At 36.6% G+C, this 18870-nt stretch overlaps 1 protein-coding gene across 1 annotated transcript in view; it reads left to right on the forward strand.

Moving 5' to 3' along the window:
• The window catches only part of LOC149782532 (short transient receptor potential channel 7-like), a 141061-nt gene that overhangs the window by 73931 nt on the left and 48260 nt on the right, over positions 1 to 18870 (forward strand). Inside the window, exons 4-7 of the mRNA XM_089935153.1 lie at positions 2014 to 2187; positions 2947 to 3111; positions 3416 to 3683; positions 8098 to 8237. Coding sequence (XP_089791279.1) covers positions 2014 to 2187; positions 2947 to 3111; positions 3416 to 3683; positions 8098 to 8237 — 747 coding nt within the window. The remainder of the gene's footprint in view (positions 1 to 2013; positions 2188 to 2946; positions 3112 to 3415; positions 3684 to 8097; positions 8238 to 18870) is intronic.

Raw genomic sequence — 18870 nt, forward strand, 5'->3', positions numbered from 1 at the left:
ATGAAACAAGCTTCAAGACAGTTCAGACGTTGCCGTTCTAAGAAAGCTTTTCGGTGAGAACATCTGTATTCATGTCGCAAACAATGAATACAGCCTTGAGACCTAACATGTCATTGTTCACTAGACCTCGCAAAAGTTGACTTGTATACAACAAATCTTTTTCCGCTTAGATTACAAATGTGACAGATGAGGAGAACGAAAGTGAATTAAAAGATGATAAACAATAGCGTAATATTTTATCACATTTTACAACGTTATACAAAAATAATCTCCAACCTCGACCATATTGCTTGGTGGCCCTACATGAAGCCATCATGTCATACCAACGCCGATCCAACGATGAGTATTGTTGAACCACCCTTGATCTAACGTAACAATTCGATGATGATTCGAACCAACGTTAGTCCGACATGATGGCCCAGACAGTGGCGTAATGAACAAAATGACGATGGGCCGACATCATTTAGTCAAACTGAGCCGACTTTGGAGACAAGTTGTATATACTGGGCCAACGTTGGCCTAGTAGACGGATAATGATCAAGATGATGTTTGGATTCTAGTGTGATGTCACACGACATTTTATATAAATCAATGTGTCTGATGTTCTAATTACAGAAATCAAATCTAATTATAAAACTATTATGTCCATGGTCATATTAACCATGCCATGGTTGATTAGAAGCATGCTATCTGGTTTCCATGAAAATGTTTTGTAATTTCTGTGCCGAATATGACTCTCAAATACATGTAAATATACAGAGAGAGAGAGAGAGAGAGAGAGAGAGAGAGAGAGAGAGAATCCCAATGATGCTTCTAAACGATCACGTACTTAACTGTTTAAACGAGTATTCCACTTCACGTACGGCTTGTACAGATTTTGTATCGAGGGGCGTCAATATTATAGGTGGAAATAATGAATATGAAAGAACGTGGCCCAGAATTGAACACAGAACAATTAAGTCGGCCGTTAGATAGTGGTCGAGCGTTGATCCAGCGTCATATACCTAATGCCAACAATGCAATTATCTCCCTTCGTTACAGGATTGTTGAGCTAATAATAACAGCTTTGAACATCATGCAAAAATATTCATAGTTTGCATATGAATCACACTAGTCTAGTATTTGATATTTAACTGTTTACATAAAACCGATACACTCAAATCAAATATATGATATTACGTACATTGCCATTCCAAAAAATTCGTTTAACAAACATTTTCATTTCATGAGATATAAATTGTACAGGAAGAATTCAATTTACACATACATATATAGTCCATATTAATTGAATTTGCAAATGATCACTCTTATTTAAACGTCAATAATTTAAATGATGATGATGAATGATCACTCTTATAAATTTACATTGCATTAAAAGTTCAATAACTTATAAATAAACACAATTGGTAAAAAGTAATATAACTGGCGCTCTATCTAACTTTTTTTAAGTCGAAGTTTATTTCAGTCTTGAAAAAAAACCCAGTCAAATATGCAAATAAATTCATGACCTAAATCATTTTCATTGCATAATGTACACAATCTTTCGTTCTTCTGAGTATTCGATTTTCTACCAGTTTCAACTAGTAAAGGTGGTTTGAGATTCTAAATTTAAAGTAAAAAAATGAAAAAGCTTTTGGGTAAAGAAATTAAACAATCTTGAAACAAAAGTTTTGTTTAAAAAATCCTATACCTATTGTCCTTGCCAGATAAACTTTGGTTTGCATTCCATTCTTGAAGATAAATGTCCGTTAACATGTTCTTCGTTGTGTTTTGCTGACTTTTAGATGAACTAAACGTGCAGATTTGAACCAGAACTATTTAGAATATAAATCTGTCCCCCGGGAATGGGATTAAATGTTGGGCAAGTGTAGTTAGAGATATGTGGGTGACAGCTTGGGAATAGCTTAGAAAAAGTTGATGAAGATTCTGGTTTTATATTCTGTGGTTGTTGTTGTTATTGCTGCTGTTTTTGATATTATTATTATTATTATTATTATTGATTTTCTTTTGCAGAGAGAATATCAAGAGCTGTGTGACAATCTGAGTGAGTATGTAGTCAAGCTTTTAGATCGTATTCGGACACAAGAGGAGTTGGAAATGGTTCTTAACAAAACCGGAAGTTCCAACAAAGAGAAATACAAGCCACTGGCACGATTCAAACTGGCTCTCAAGTACGAGGAAAAGAAGGTAGGAAATGACATTCCATGTAACTGAAAATGTATACAGAGAAATATTTAATTTATAATAAATTTTCAAATGTGCTAGTATAGTCCGTTTCACTTTGTTTGAGATAGAATTTTTGTAAATGAAATTTTATATGGTCTGACTTTATTTACCGCAGATTATTTCAAACATTTTTGTTTCTTCTACAAAAATTTACATGGAACAAAGCTAAAAAAAGGGAACGTAAAATTGTTATTAATGTTATTGTTATTATTATTATTATTATTATTATTATTATTGTTGCATCGAAAACTTTCTCAGCATATACATAGGTTCTTATCATTAATCTTTCCAATTTTATTTTGTGTAGTATCATTCAAATGATAGTTATGTGGCTACCGCTGTTGCTGATGCTGATCACTATTACTTATATACTACTAAAACTACTGCTGCTACTACTACTACTATTACTACTACTGCTATTACAACTACTTCACCTACTAATACTATAATTACTAGCACTACAACTTCTACTATTAATACTGCTGCTGCTACTACTATGCTACTGATACTACTACTACCATTACAACTACCACTATTATTACTGCTACTGTTACTACTACTCCTACTACTACTACTACTACTACTACTACTATTACAGCTTCTACTACAAGTACTTATTATTATTATTATTATTATTATTATTATTATTTTTAAAAATATTTTATTATTATTATTATTATTATTATTATTATTATTATTATTATTATTATTATTATTCAGTTTGTGGCTTCCCCAAGTTGTCAACAGCGTCTTATTAGAAGTTGGTATTATGGGATGGAACCGTTTCAAAAGGCCAACTGGGCTCGCAGGATTGTGATGATACTTATCTTCATTCTTGTCTACCCTTTCATTGCAATATGTCAAGTCATAGCGCCGAACGCAAAGGTAGGACAACATAATAATTACACAATAAACATGGAAGTATAAACCCTGTTGAAATAAGCAAAGTCTGAGTTACTTTGGACTTAAACTATTCAGCAACGCCACCCATACACAAGATTTATACAAGGCTTCTTGAGGGATTGCCATGCACCATTTACTAGACCTATTCTTTAGTAATTAATAAAAGGTCCAGACAGATTGATCTGCCAAAAAGTCAGTATACACAGAAATATTCTAACATCTTACAATCCAACCTTTACAAGGTATGTTGCTATAGTTATACCACGTTTTCTTCATTTCTTTACAGTACATCCGTGTTGTGAGTTACCCTTGCGTGAAATTCGCTCTAAACTCATTGTCTTTCATCGCTTTCCTGGTAATGATCGTTGTTTCTACGGTGGAGTCATCAATCAAGGTTTCCGATGCTGACCGATTGAGCCAGAAGTATCCGAAGGAGTACGAAAAGTATTCCATCTTCCGTAATAGCACGGGAGAAAATCTCAAAGGCGAAGACATCCCATTGAGACAAATCTTTCCAGAAACAACTGCACTTCTTATGTCCATTTGGGTACTAGGTATATACTTTTTTCTTGCATCTTTTTATTACACTTCTGAAATGAAATAGCTTTTGACGCCTGAAAATTGTGCTCTCCAGGCTTGACAGAAATTAAAAAGAATAATTTTTGTTTGAATGCTTGGTCGTTAATTTAAAACCGAATCTGTTTGATTAATGAGGAGAGTGCCGGAAGTTGAGATCATATGTTACATTTAATTTTTTGTTTCTTAAGGGTAATGCAACTCTATGGTCGATTGTGTTTTTGTTGAATGTTGTTGTTGACGTCACGCACAAACGACTGCTCCGGTGGCCGAAGCGATTATAGCGTCCGCCTATGATGCTTGAGGTCGCGGGTTCGAACCCCAGCCGAGTCATATCAAAGACTTATAAAACATGGTACTGGCAGCTTCTTCTCTCGGCGCTCAGCATTAAGAGATTATTGTTAGGAGTGGTCGGTCTGGTGTCAGGATTGTGTGACTGGGTGGGACATGGTGCCACATGTCTGCTGCTTGATGGTCCAGTTCTAGAAGACATAACTATAAACTACATTGCAGACCTCTTAGTAATATGACTAAAAACTGTTAAAGCCAATTTACAAAAAAAATCAAATCCAAATCCATGCACAAACGTGACCAATTAACATATCACATTTCAATCACTTAAATTGTTGTTGTGATACTTTGCACTTTCAGGTATGCAATTATGGAAATAATGTCATTGTTTGTTAATCTGAAATAGAAATTGAATAAAAATATTAAAAGTTACATTCTTTGGAGAAAAAAATGTGATAAATTCATGACCGTTAAAATATATTACTTAGAGCAAAGAGTGGAATCTAAGGGCTGCCGACGATTTAACATTGAAATAAGATGGGGTGCTTCTTAGGTTATTTACCCTGCTGTGCACAGACAATCCATAATTAAACTGAGGGGTGACAACGAGAAATGTTGAGATAATGCAAAGTAACTAAAATTTGTTTATGTACCTTTTTCTAAAATGTGTTCCTAACTGTTTACAGCTACAGCGTAATGCAAGTTTGAGCATGTAGATCTGCACATTTTATCAAAACGTACACATGTACGTATTACTCTTACTTAACTAACGACTACTACAAGTAGATGCCTGCTTTATTAAAGGAAAGGCATGGCATAAATTTGAGGCAAACACACACAATACGTTTCATAATGAAGTTACTCTGATTCAAAACACAATCTCTTGTATGTTCAATACGTGCTGTATTTCAAGTTTATTTTTTATTTTTATGAATACTTAAAGTCACCATAAGATGTATACATAACTATGTTTATGCAGATTATATATATTACATAAAGATTATGTGAAAGAACTAACATTAATGAACATTTAAAATAGCCTTATGAGCAACTGCTGGCTGAGTTTTTCAAAAACGTTGTATGCTAAATTTGTTTCTGAATGAAGTAAAGCAGATGTTTCGTCAACTGCCACATGCCAGCTTCTTTGGCAGATTCCGCGTTAACTTTTTTGATACATTGTTTGGGATTTAGGCTAGCTTGACAACATACGCAAGAAAGGGTCCTTGCAAATAACATACAAATGACAAGGAATCTACTGTCTTCTTTAGCTGATGATAAGAATGGCAAAAAAATATACTTACAATTTTACATCCTGAATTTCCTCAAAATGTAGTTTATTCTGCAAATCCGATATACATGAGCCATGTCATAGGTTCTCAATCTTGATTGCACATTTCGAAATTGTACTGTAATTTCGAATATAAGTGCAATTACATCCACCTTACGACACTCAAAATGAAATAAGCATTAAATTCCATAGTGTCTTTTTGATAATTGCAATTGAAAAATTTCATATTTTCCCCACACTATGATTTGAAACATTCAATGACAGAAACAGAAACACATTTGCAATGTCATTACGCTTCCCCATCGCTTCTTCAATCCGATGTACTTCATGTGGAATTGTCACATATAAACCCAGTCCATAATCACGAAATTTTGTAGAATCGACAGAAACCCCCTCCCCCAAATCTATTAATTCCAGATCAAATGGAAAACTTGTTGTGACTCCAAATATGACTCCAAATTTCAATTTTAACAGAAACGTCATTTTCTTTCGAAAGTTATGTCGAGAGCGCGACTAAGTTCAAATTTATGTGGGCGGAATTATGTGCGCAGTAATAATATTGTTGTTGTGTAATGATGAATCTGCGCTTGTGTATTTAGTTTGGAATACGGCATACATTCAGTTACTTTGGTTACTGCATTTGTATGGGAAAATATGAACTCGTTTTGTCGGATTGATATACTGTACTCCCAAGTTCGTGCAGTATTCCATCCGAAAATCTCGTTCATATTTTCCCATACAAATGCAGTAATTATATGTCACTGCCCAATGATAACATGTTCTATATTAGAAGCATAGAGAGTGTCTTAATCTCCATCTCAGTTTTATTCAACACTGAATCGTTGCAATAAAATATATTTATATAGCAGCTTATGGTCCAACTAAATTTACTAAAAAAACAAAAAATATTTTTCACGATGACCCTGAAACTCTCTACTTGATATTCATTGTGTTAAACATGGTTTTTAACATGCGGTTTAATAGATTAGTTTAATTAAGAATGTTTAAGGAAAAGCTTGAAAAGTTTTTAAAACGATCCGGTAGGAACTTGTTTATAGGCTTATTTTAAATATTCATTAACGATATTCCTTTGACAGAAAGCTTTATGCGTAACATACTGTGTTTAAAATCAGTAACTGCATTACGAAACGTATTTTCAACTTCACATTAGATTCATGGTATGACATTTCTCTAATTAAGCCGATATTTTTTATGTGAAGTTTTTCTTAGCGTAGTGCTAGACAAATTCATTAAAGACAAAATAATATAGGAATATATTATAAAAGAAGTTACAGTAGCATTTCGTATCATAATACATCATAAAAACAACAACACCAACACCAACACGTAGAATGTGTGACCAAAGTTGACATGGATATATGCATATATAACACAGATTAATGATATTTTAATGCATACAAATCGCTTTTAAAGAACCACGTATCTCTATTGATAACTATCTCTAAAATTTATGAATAAATAAAGTTTTATTATGTATAATGCACATTTAAAAAATATATAAAAAGCAAATAAATAAATTTAAAAAAAATCTGAAAATTAAAAAAAATCAAAATGAAAAAATAATAACATGTTATCTCTTCCTATATTATTGACAAATGTTCAATATTTCACCAGAACTCTATATAATAAAAATTATCGTGTGCATAATACTTATAGTCAAGTATTTTATAAATAATTAATCATAATAAACTGAGAATTAATAAAAAAATACACTTTGATTTTTAAAGAATTAGTAAACTTATTTGTATGTAATTAGTTTATACTTTCACTAGTTAAGTTCTTCTGTAAATTAGAATAATATAAAAATATTCTTAAATTATTGTAAATAGGGGACATAATTTTTATAGAAAATAACGACTGTCGTAGTATTTTAGAATTTAGACCTTTAGGCCTTTTGGATATACCGTATTAAGACGGTGAATCCAATAGGTTTTATTTAGCAGACGTTCCATACCAGTATCAGCTATATCAATGGGTTAAAAACGAAATTGCACACCACATTTTTTTATTATATAAATTGAATTCTAATGAGATATTGAACATTTATAAATAATATATCAAGATATAATATATTATTGATTTTATTTTTACATTTTAAAAGTTTTCACATTTATTTATTTTTTATATCTTTTATAAATGTGCATTATACTTAATAAAAATATTAATATAACTATTTGTCTTTATTTATTCAAAATTTCGTATAAAAAATACACTCAAAGTTATCTTGTTGGAATGTTCAATTTAATCTAGAAAAATGAGAAATGACCTTGATATCAATAGTTCATGTACAGGCGAGTTGTTGCCCCCAAAGTGTGTACTATATATAAATGCAAGTATAATGTTTACAACCTAGGGAAAGTCGATCTGGTAATAAAACTTCCTGCGTCAGTAGGTGGAAACGGGATCGTTTTTTTTTTGTTTTTTTTTTTACCACAGCACACGGGTATCCCAATATTTAAAACAGGCCAAAGTGGGCGATATCGGTGTTAAAACTACCGGTTTACATTGTAAGGCACTGCAAAGTGCATAATTAATTAGTTAAAATGGCTATGTCAACATGAAATGCACCTTTACATTTTTCAGCTTCTCTGATTTTATAATGGTATATATTTGTAATGAATAATGCATTAAGACATTATAACCTTACCAAGTCAGGAAATTTTATATATTCTAGACGTATTTAAGTTACAACTGTTTGTTGTCTATTGTATTCACCTGTTTCAGAGATTTTTCTTCTTCTTCTGAACTCCTATATGAAATTGATTATAAATGTTTAAATATTTTTGGTTCAGGCCTTATTGTACAAGAGTGCTGTCAGCTTTATCGGCACGGTTTGAAGAGTCATTGCAGCGACTACTACAACATTATGGACGTTGGCCTTCTATTTGTCTACATCTCCAGCTTTACACTGAAATTTCTGGTCATGTTCAAAGTAAGTCTCAAGGATTGAAGAGACAGCCTCGTTATTTAGATTTCGGGGCCGGGTTATCCAATAGGCTAATAGGGATGTAGTTTTAGACCCACATGTTTTGGTTATATTTGGTAATCCTTTGTTTAGTCCCTCCACTCCATATAGAAGCAATAGATCAGCGACTATCTCCTCTTGTTAGCCTTTGATCCCTTGTGACTTTAATTTGGCCTTTATAGTATCGATGTCCTTTTCATGGCAAACAATGATATTTTTTTTAGTGATACTGTTTTTTGAAATATCGAAAACTGTTTTTCTTTTCTAGAAAAGTCGAAACGAGAAGCAAGGAATAATGACGTAAATGATAGTCACGCATATATAAAATTTGACCTAAAAAAAACGTATTAGGGCATTGAAGTTTATACTTCAGTACAATGATAATACTAAAGAAGAACATTATTGAGCTATAGCTGCACATTGAAGGCATGGACAGTTATGCATAAATAATAATTAACATATTGAAACTACTGCATGTATATGACTAAGCTCTGTCTAGACATGTACCCTACATATAAAAATAATAAATTGCAAATATTTTACGATTTGTCAGCTTCAAGGACATTTTAACTGAAAGGTTTCGATACCCACTAATACTTTGTGATATATATATATATATATATATATATATATATATATATATATATATATATATATATATATATATATATATATATATATATATATATATATATATATATATATGTATGTATGTATGTATGTATGTATGTATGCATGCATGCATGCATGTCTGTCTGTCTGTCTGTCTGTGTGTGTGTGTGTGTGTGTGTGTGTGTGTGTGTGTGTTTTGGTATACTTGCGAAGACCTGAGTTTGAATGCACAACAACAGCTTGAGGACTGGACTACATTGTGAAGACTTACACACCAGTCCTCGAAATGTTTTGTCGGCAAATGGTTGAGAATGATCATAAGAGATGAATTACGTGTCATTGTGAAAGTCTTCACAAAGTCGGTAATTTCTGACAGACAGTTACACTCCGTTTCTGTAGTACACTCAATTTGCAGCCTTCCTTGGGTTATAGACTGGTGTGCAAACGCTTAGCCAATCAAAAGGTGCGTGCCTTCTGATCCAATGGGAACATCGCTTCTGCGAAGTGTCACAGTAAATTTCATATACATATAAATACGATTTATACAAATAATTACTGTTATTATTAGTGATTTTTAAAATAATAGTTTTATAGTAATGGTAAGCTGGTGATGCCAGCATAAATGCGATATTTTAAGCCCGGTGCGACTGATATAGTGCGGTGATTCGGCGCGCGATTTTGTTTGTATCTGGATTTTATTGCTTCGAGACCAAATGCATATGTGAGCTAACTCTTGGAAGATTGCAGGATGTACTCAATGAAACTGGTAAGAAACAAAAAGATTCGTTATAAAGTTTTTTTAAAAAAAATTATATTTGTTCAAAACAGCTTTTCGTTCTTTCATTCTTAATCAACTGTGACAACTTGCTTGTGTTCCGTTCCACCAATGAACTTGATGCACTGGGCCTCGTATGATTATCAGTCATACACATAGTATAAAATAATATCATGACTGACAGTTTAATTGTAAGCAAGATACGAGCCCCTGTGCGACGGTCTTGATTATTATATTCCCATGTCACTAACAGTTCACAATGATGTCATAAAAGAGTGGGTTAACGAAGAAGTGGATCACTCACTTCTCTCTCTCTCTCTCTCTCTCTCTCTCTCTCTCTCTCTTGTCCATTTCTTTTTCAACAACTACACTGTTGAGAGAGAAGAAGAGTAAGATGAACTTTATAGTACAAGAAGTATTTTGTGCTTTTTATTGTTTTGTTTATTATTCCAAAAAGAGAACGAAAAGAAAAAGAGTTTAAAAAAAGGTCAGACAGGCAAGCAAAGGACAATGGAATACATCGGTGCCAGTACCTAATACCCTCGAAAAGTAAATTGTTGGTCTCTTTCTAGTCCGATAAATAAACTCCATAAATTTGTGTTGATACTGATGGACGATGTGGGTCTGATGTCACCTGTTCTATAAAATGTGCAATTTTGCTGCAATGCAAATCATTCCAGAGCAAACCCGCGTACACGTTAGACACATACCGGTAATTGGTAACAGTCATATAAATTGCGAAATTCAAAATGGCCACAGGACAGATGATTGTGCTATTCCAGGTGGATTTACAAGTGACCAATCATGCTTTGCTCAGGAAATATAATCTACATGTCACCAAAAGAACCCTTCAACCGACGGTAGCTGCACAACCACGAGAAATACCGGTAAGTGTATAACATGTACACCGATGTGTGCAGTCAAATTTTGATGCGGATAATTGCAGCTTTTAATGAATAGGTGATATCAGCCCCTCACCCGAAAATCAATATCATCACGGGTGAAGGGCTGATTTATCGGCCTCGTCCCTTTCAGGCTAGTACAGTTCTCACTCTTGATGATGCAATATATCCCCCAACAGAAGATAAGACTCTGTACATGACAGAATCGTTGATAAACACACTTGCTTACTATAGTTTGAATACTGACTTGGTATCTCACGAACAGGAACGTTCCAAAATCAAGTTCTAATGAACTAGTCAGCTACAAGTAAGACCTAGTGATTCTCAGGGCTATGCCGGTTGAGGTCCCTTATCTCATTGCCGCTGTGGTCGCCGGATTGGTCTGAGTATGAAGGGATGAAAATGTACACTGACACTCGTTTACTTATTTTTGCCTTTCCCATCTTTACTCTTCTGACTGTCCAGTCACTTCAGTCTTTACTTTACCTCTGACCACCACCCCCCCCCCCATGCTTTTATAATCAAGTGTGACTGTGTCATCGTATTTATAGATATTGCTCCCCGTTTGTTTGTACATCGCCACCAATTTCAATAACAGAAATCTTTAATGTGATAAAAAGTGCACAAAACCTAGTCATTTCATTCATTGAATTTCTAACTTTCTAACCTGACTGTGACCGGAGTGGCAATAGCACTAGCATCATGAACACCTTTCAAGCTTAACGGTCTTTCAATACTATCACGGCGGCATACTACATAGACTATGGGTGAGTCTCTTTTCCTCAGACAGCATTGTGATGTAGTTCATCATATTCGGTAACTGCCTGATAATTCCTTAAATTACCATAATGCTGAGAGTTTAGTTTTATATCTCTTTCCACTCATGAATATAGAAATTACACTGCTTGTTAAATCCACGGGAAATACAAATTTGTATTTGTCATTATTTGTCTTGCTTACCTCCTTCGGCATTGTAAATATCCGAAGCAGACAACATAGTATTTTCCTTCTATGTACATGCATGTGTAGTCCTGCATATACCACTTCATTGAAAATGGAATTGTCCAGGAACTGGGAATGACTGACAAGCATGGCCATCTTTAAAACTGTAAACTTCGTTTTAAGTGAAACGCGCAGATGATAACTGTATTAGGGACCCCTGGGCATAATCAGGTTTGAAATTATAAATCAATAAATGAACTGATTAAGTTCTGAGCATCTTTGATCTTTGATCTCATTTGTGCCTTTTGCTTTTTAAATTGGAAGGTGGATTACAAACAAACGTCGAGGTATATTCAGACTATAATTCAAGCTCGATTTAGTGGAAATTGATGTTGTTACTTAATGGGAACGCCATGTCAACATTTGATATGTAAGAGCACTTTTACAACAACACGTATATTACTGCAGAAAATTAAATCTCAAATTTGGACAACTCTGCATAATGCTCTTTATACTTCCTTACGTCTACAAAAAGCCCTAACGAACTTTATTCTACTTAGGACTATCCCATACATAGATACGGTAGTCAGCAGCAACTGGCTATGAGTCAGATGTGAGACTGCAACTATAATTTACGGCCACCATATTGCTTACATCAACGTACAGTGTTGACAACAGTTTCCTTGGTCAAATAAATATGTTTTGATGATGTTCGTCCATCAGTGTCTATGAGGACCATTTAATGTCATTGATTTACTTGGGGTGGGTCTGGATATGGCTGATCAGTCCGATCCGGGCGCGGAAGAGTCTGTTGCAGTGGGGGCATGGATGTACAGGTTGCTGACCTGGAGTTGCAGAACTGATGTTCCTGGATTTGCGCAGAACACGTTTTTCAGCTGCATCCACCAGTCTTTTCTGCTCAAAGGCTGCCCCACCAGCATTGACTTGACTGCGTTAAGCAGATCGGTTAGTAGCGACACTCTCCCAGCTGTCAGGATCAATGCTTATGTTCTTCAGCGAAGCCTTGAGGGTGTCCTTGTACCTCTTTGTTGACCACCGTGAGATCTCTTTTCTTGGTGTAGCTCGCCATAGAAAACCTTCTTGGGTAAGCGTTTAACGGCATGCGGACAACATGGCCAGCCCATCGGAGTTGTATCATGCACAGCATGGTGTGGATGCTTGTCATGCCGGCCTTAGTGAGCACCTCTGTGTTCGGTACCTTATCCTGCCATCTGATTTTCAGTAGTTTTCTAAGGGAACTCATATGGAAGTGGTTCAAGTTATTAATATGGCGGCTATACACATTGTAAGCGCATACTTTGAGTTTACTAGCAAGCTTGATGCCTCTTCAATCCCAGACATTTGAGCGGAGTCTGCCAAAAGCTATGCTGGCGTTGGCAATCCTGGTGTTGACCTCACTGTGTGGACTGCTTGTGAGACGGTACTGCCAAGGTATGTGAACCTGTCTACATTTGTGAGCTTTTGGCCATTGACAGTGATGGATGGTTCCATGTAATCTTCTACTGGAGCTGGCCTATACAGAACCTCGGTCTTGCTGGTAGAGATACTGAGTCCGAAGTTGGTGCACGCTGTGGGTAAAAGGCCCATGCTCTGCTGCATGCCTGCCTCCGTGCTGGAGTTGAAGGCATAGTCATATGAAAATAGCTGGTCGCGAATGTTCTCAACTTGGACTTTGGTTTTGGCTTGAAGCCTCCTCAGGTTGAACAACTTTTCATCCAGACGGTAAACTGAAACTGCCTCACCATTTCAATGAAGACTTCTGGACTTCAAAATTTGGGCATGATCTTCCAAAGGCCTTCCCGGCTGACAGTGTCGAATGCTTTAGTCAGGTCCACGAAGGTGGTGTATAGCTGGACATTTTGTTCAAGACACGTTTCTTGCATCTGCCTGGCAGCAAAGTTCATGTCGATGGTTCATCTATACTTTCTGAAGCCACGCTGACTTTCTGTCAGTAGGCCGTGATCAAGGTGTTATGTGAGTCTGTTCAGCAGTAGCCTGGCGATGACCTTGCCAGCGATGAAGAGTAGACAGATTCCACCATGGTTGTCGCAGGACAGGCGATTGCCTTTAAATGTGTAAATATGGATGATGGATGCATCTTTTAATTCCTAGGGTATGCGTTTCATCTTCTGCATCACACAGAACATCTATGTCAGTCTTCCCACTAGCTTAGACCCACCAGACTTGTGGATCTCAGCTGGATGGAGTCTGCTCCTGAAGCTTTCCCATTAGACAGGAGGTCAATGGCCTTATGATTTTCCAGCACTGTTGGAGGGTCAGCCAATCTATCGGTGATCTCCACCTGGGAAAGACGGTTGATCGCTTCATCGTTGATGGAAGAAGATCTATTGAGGATACCGTCAAAGTGTTCCCAGCGATCCAGTATCTTCTCATTCTCAGTGCTGTCATCGGAGCTTAAAAGTGAGGCTGTACCTGATGTTACTGAGCCATAAACATCACGAAGAGCACTATATAAATTCTTCATGTCATATCTGTCATCAAACGACTGGATATCATCAGCCGTTCGGCTCAGCCATGTGTCCTGCATCTCGCGCAGTTTCATCTGAACAGCTTGGCGGACTTTGCTGAAGGCATCTTTGTTTTCAGCGGACTTGTGTAGATGTTGTATGCACGATGGAGACGATGTTTCTCCTCTAGCAGGAACTGTATTTCTTCACAGTTCTCGTCAAACCAGTCTTGGTGTTTTCGCGCAGTGACTCCAAAGGTTTCAGATGCAGTAGAGTACACCAGATGTTTGAAGGCCGCCCAGCATTTCTCTACGTCAGTTGTATCTGTGTGTAGTCAGCACCACACATGGCCTTATTCACACGGACATCCTTCCTGTCATTCATACGGACTAAGATGTAGTCAAACTGATGCCATGGCTTAGACCGTGGGTGCATCCAAATTGTTTTATTACAGTTAGGCAGACGGAAGATGGTGTTTGTGATCAGGAGATCATATGTTGTCCACATCTCCAAGAGAATATGTCCATTACTGTTGCAGCTGGCAATTCCATGTCAGCCAATAACTCCCTTCCACGAGATGTGGTCCGCGTCAACTCTGGCGTTAAATAACTAAGAATGATCAGCTTGTCAGATTTTGGTACCGAAGCAATCAGAGCTTCCATATCCTGGTAGAACGTGTCTTTGGCTTCCTCCGAGTAGGTCATGGTTGGTGCATAAGCACTAATCAGTGTGGCTTGCTTTTTTCCATGTAAGGGTTGCTTGAGCATTATAAGCTGGTCATTAATTCCCTTTGACAAGATGGAGAGCTTATTCGCCAAAGTCGACTTGACAGCGAATCTAACTCCAGACTCACGACTTTCATCAGTGCCATGAAAAAGATGTAACCAGCTTCAACTTCAGTAAGGGAACCCTCGTCGGCGAAGCGAGTTTCACTCAGGGCTGCTATCTCTATCTTGTAGCGAGCATGTTCTCTTGCAATCAGAACAGTTCTTCTCTCTGGTCTGTCAGCCTCTGCACGATTCAATAGAGTGCGTATGTTTCACGCACTCTTGGTGAGTGGAACCTTTCGGGTTTTCTTTGTGTTTCGACCGGAAGAATGAGATTTCCTCCAGTCGTGGTAAGCTGGTCGGGGTAGATGAAGCAGGCTTTTTTTAGGGCACCTTTTCTATCCCCTTTCTCAGGCAATGGAGGTAAGCAGCGCTATCCTGAAGAAGTCTGCTTAGTCGCTCAGACGGCTGCCAACATCCATTTCTGCTTCAGATAAACGGAAGACGACCATATAGCCTAAGCCGCATGCGTGCAGGTCCGCATAAAGGCTGCCAGTGCATATACATCAGCCGCGTCGCATCTCGCCCATCGCCGCAGGACTTGGGCACGGGTGATGACATAAATAACATGCACGTGAGTTGGATTAAAGTGAGGAAGAGTTGCGCTGCGTCATCTTGACACTCTCGTCCAGGCTCCACTTTGACCAGTTGCAAGACGTAGTCTGGACGGCTGAAATGAAGACTGATGCAATGGATGACAAAGGCATTCTACGTGTCTTGCTGTGCTCTAAGCGCTCCACATCGCTTTGTTGGGTCAGCCTTCCTGCCGATTGACCAGCTAGTGGTTCCTCTGAGCAGTCTGCCGGGCCCAGTCTTCACATACAATGGGTGACAATCCCTGGCGAACCGGGGGTTTGAAACCCGTCGGTTACCTTCAACCTAGTTTGCTCAGCCAGTCGAAGCCGTTGCCCGTGGTGTGGCCGCAGCGCAGGCTACATCTTCCTGGAGCCACAGGTGAGAGCAGAGCGCCAGAGGTGGACTTGCTACCCCCTAGCTACCCCCAAGGGAGTGCGGCTTCTACCCCACCATAGGTACTACCCCTCCATGAGCACCCCTTACACCACTAAGTCTGTTGTAATATTTGTTTTAATGATGTTCTGTTACAGTTATACAGAGCTATGGACTATTACATGTGCTATCTCCCTGCTATTATTAGCACACGATTAGTAGGAGGCTTAAATTGGACATCAGAAGATGTCACTGTCCTATGCCATAATACATATTATCTGTACACAGAGCTATGTGACGTTTCACCATAAATATATAGCTCCTATATACAAATCTTGGTGACATCATCCATACATATATGGCCTCTAAACTACCTGAGTTAAGATTTGTCGCACTTCGCACCTTCACACAAGTCTGTTACTTCTCGTGCCACCGTTGTAATATATGCTCCAGTAGAAAACAGTGTTTTAGAGTAATATAAATAGCACATAGAAAACTCATATTTACCAAATCAATGAGACCAAAAAACTCAGTTCAACATTCCTAAAGGTTTTCTTATATTTATTATCATTTTGATTGAGGAGAGATTTTGTCTCGAAAGCAAAATTATAAACATTTGATGGTAAATCATGATGGTATTATAATACAGTTGCTTACTTGATAGTATAAAAAATAGCCTGGTATCAGTTTTAGTGTACGACCCATTTTTATAAAAATATAATGGGTAATGTGCATATGTATCCATCATAACTAATTTCGCGAGAAGTGCAGATAATCATAGACAAAAGACATAGTTACAGGAGAAGATTTTAATTTTAATATTTTATCATTCTTACCTTTATCTTCAAAGGAACCAAATCATATAGGTCAGATCAAGTTAAATATCAAGATTCTGTTAAAGGATTATGGAAAATTTACTCATAAAGTAAAATTGCTTTTATCATCAGATTTAAGATCATATTACTTTCATACATTACAAGTGTTGTTGTTGTTACTGGCTTTAACGCCATTTTCAACACAAGATATGTTATACATGGCAGCCAGTTAAACTGATGGAGGAAGTACCCTGGAAATCCCGGGGAAGAGCCACCGACCCACAAGAAGCTACTGACAAGCTATCTCATGTACCCACGTTAGCCGAGCCTGAGACTCAAACCCACGCAGACAGAGGTGAGACGGCAGTGATAGGAACGGTGAGTGCTTTAGGCCCTTGGCCATTCGGGGCTTCTAAAACAAATGAAAAAGGACGCTGATACAGCTGTGAAATGTATCATACCAGTATTTGTTTCTTTTAAATATGCGCACATTACAGCAACAAAAAACAAACTAAAATAATCGGTTACAACAGCTCCTCATAGAACACGAGATTTCATTACAGTAGTCTGAACAGTGTTACTGAGGTACGTGTCCACAGGCTGTCACATTGCCATCACATGTTTAGTAGCTGACTGTTTTAGGCAGAGGTTGGTTTGCCTCATCGAAAACGTTACTAAGTACCTTGATGAGAACTTTCAAAATAGGATAATTAGTGCATTGGATTTTTGTATGGCAAATAACATTTTTGTCATTGAGAGGTTCATAGCTCCGCTTCCATAACTCTTAAATCTACTGAAATGATGGTCAACACATTTTAAAAAATACCTGATTTTATCTGTACATACTTATATAAGGATAATGTCATCCTAGTAAATGTTGTATCATTAATGCTATTATTTTAGAATCAGACCTGATCATTTTTAGCAATATGGGTTCCTAGTATGATAGATAGTCTTGAAAACTTGTTCTTGTTTTTGACTGCCAGTAGGTTAGGCTATAGATCACTAATTGCTCAGGCAGTACATAGACCCTCCACCAGTATATATCAGGGGTAATGCCTTACATGGTATGACTTACTGGTACCCTATTAGCAGTTTCTTAAAATGTTTCTAACTTCTGTTGCATAGTAAAACCGTGAATGTGTTGTTGATACAACCAAAGACTGATTATCCTGCCTCTTTGGAAGATATCAACATTAGCCTTGATAAATGGTCCTTCAAATAATGAAATGATGGAAAGCACAAAGTGTAGGTATAAATGACATTCAGCTTTAAAAAATGGCATTCCAGTTAATTGGTTTAAATATAATCACTTTGATTTTAATAACCTCATTTTACGTATTAATGATTTGTTCTTCCCATCCAATATTTCTCATTATTATTAGAAACAGCTGGAAGGATGATGGTGTCATTGTGCTATCCAAAGTCAGTCTGATTATTCTGCAGCTTTGTTTTGTCCATCAATATGTCCTCTTGCTGATATGAAACCCAGATATGCATCATAGCTAGACAGAGTGTAATGTACAGCGAAACATTTTCTGTCTAATGTGTTTTATGTTTCTGATATGTAGTTTTCTTATCTTCTCAAAATATGATGATAACACTATATGCAAATATACATTATAGCTCACCATTTTCACATATTTGATAGGCCCCAATTTTAAAGGTCAGATTATAGCAAGATATAATACACATACCATGTTTGCCTACTTTGTAATAACTTTTGTGATAATGAAAACAATTTGCAAGTATACAGTTCTTACATTGTATTTAATATAAGATATATTTATTCTTACAGACATTACTGAAGACCTTCCTGTTGATGGTTCAGAAGAGGGAGAAGAAGAAGAAGAAAGAGCTCTGTTACAAGTCTATGCTCTTAAGATAAGTAACAGAAGAAAAATAAAAGCAATAAGCTTTGTAAAATTCAACAAATAATTTATTTCCCTAGAATGCAAAGTGAAAATGTAATTAAAATGAACTATGGTATTATGATTTAAATCCCAAAATAATCCTAGAATTACAGACACAAGTCCTAATAATTTAAAGTCCTGAATAAGTTCAATCCAAAGGTGAGGGTGTTGATGTGTCTGTAGTAGCTTGTAGGGTGTTAATGTTCCAACAGTCTTTTGTTGAATCACAGTAATATAATTCCAGGTTTGATTTCACTATATATTCAAGTGAATGTCTCTATCCAAGAATTTTATCAGAGTACTTTTTTATTTGCAGAGAAAAGAATCACTTGAATTGAATAATTTAAAGAGAAAGATTCCAGCCCGAAAACAAATAC

The sequence above is a fragment of the Sinohyriopsis cumingii genome, chromosome 15 (genome assembly GCF_028554795.1).
Source record: "Sinohyriopsis cumingii isolate HCF-2022 chromosome 15, ASM2855479v2, whole genome shotgun sequence".
Taxonomy (NCBI): Eukaryota; Metazoa; Mollusca; class Bivalvia; order Unionida; family Unionidae; genus Sinohyriopsis; species Sinohyriopsis cumingii.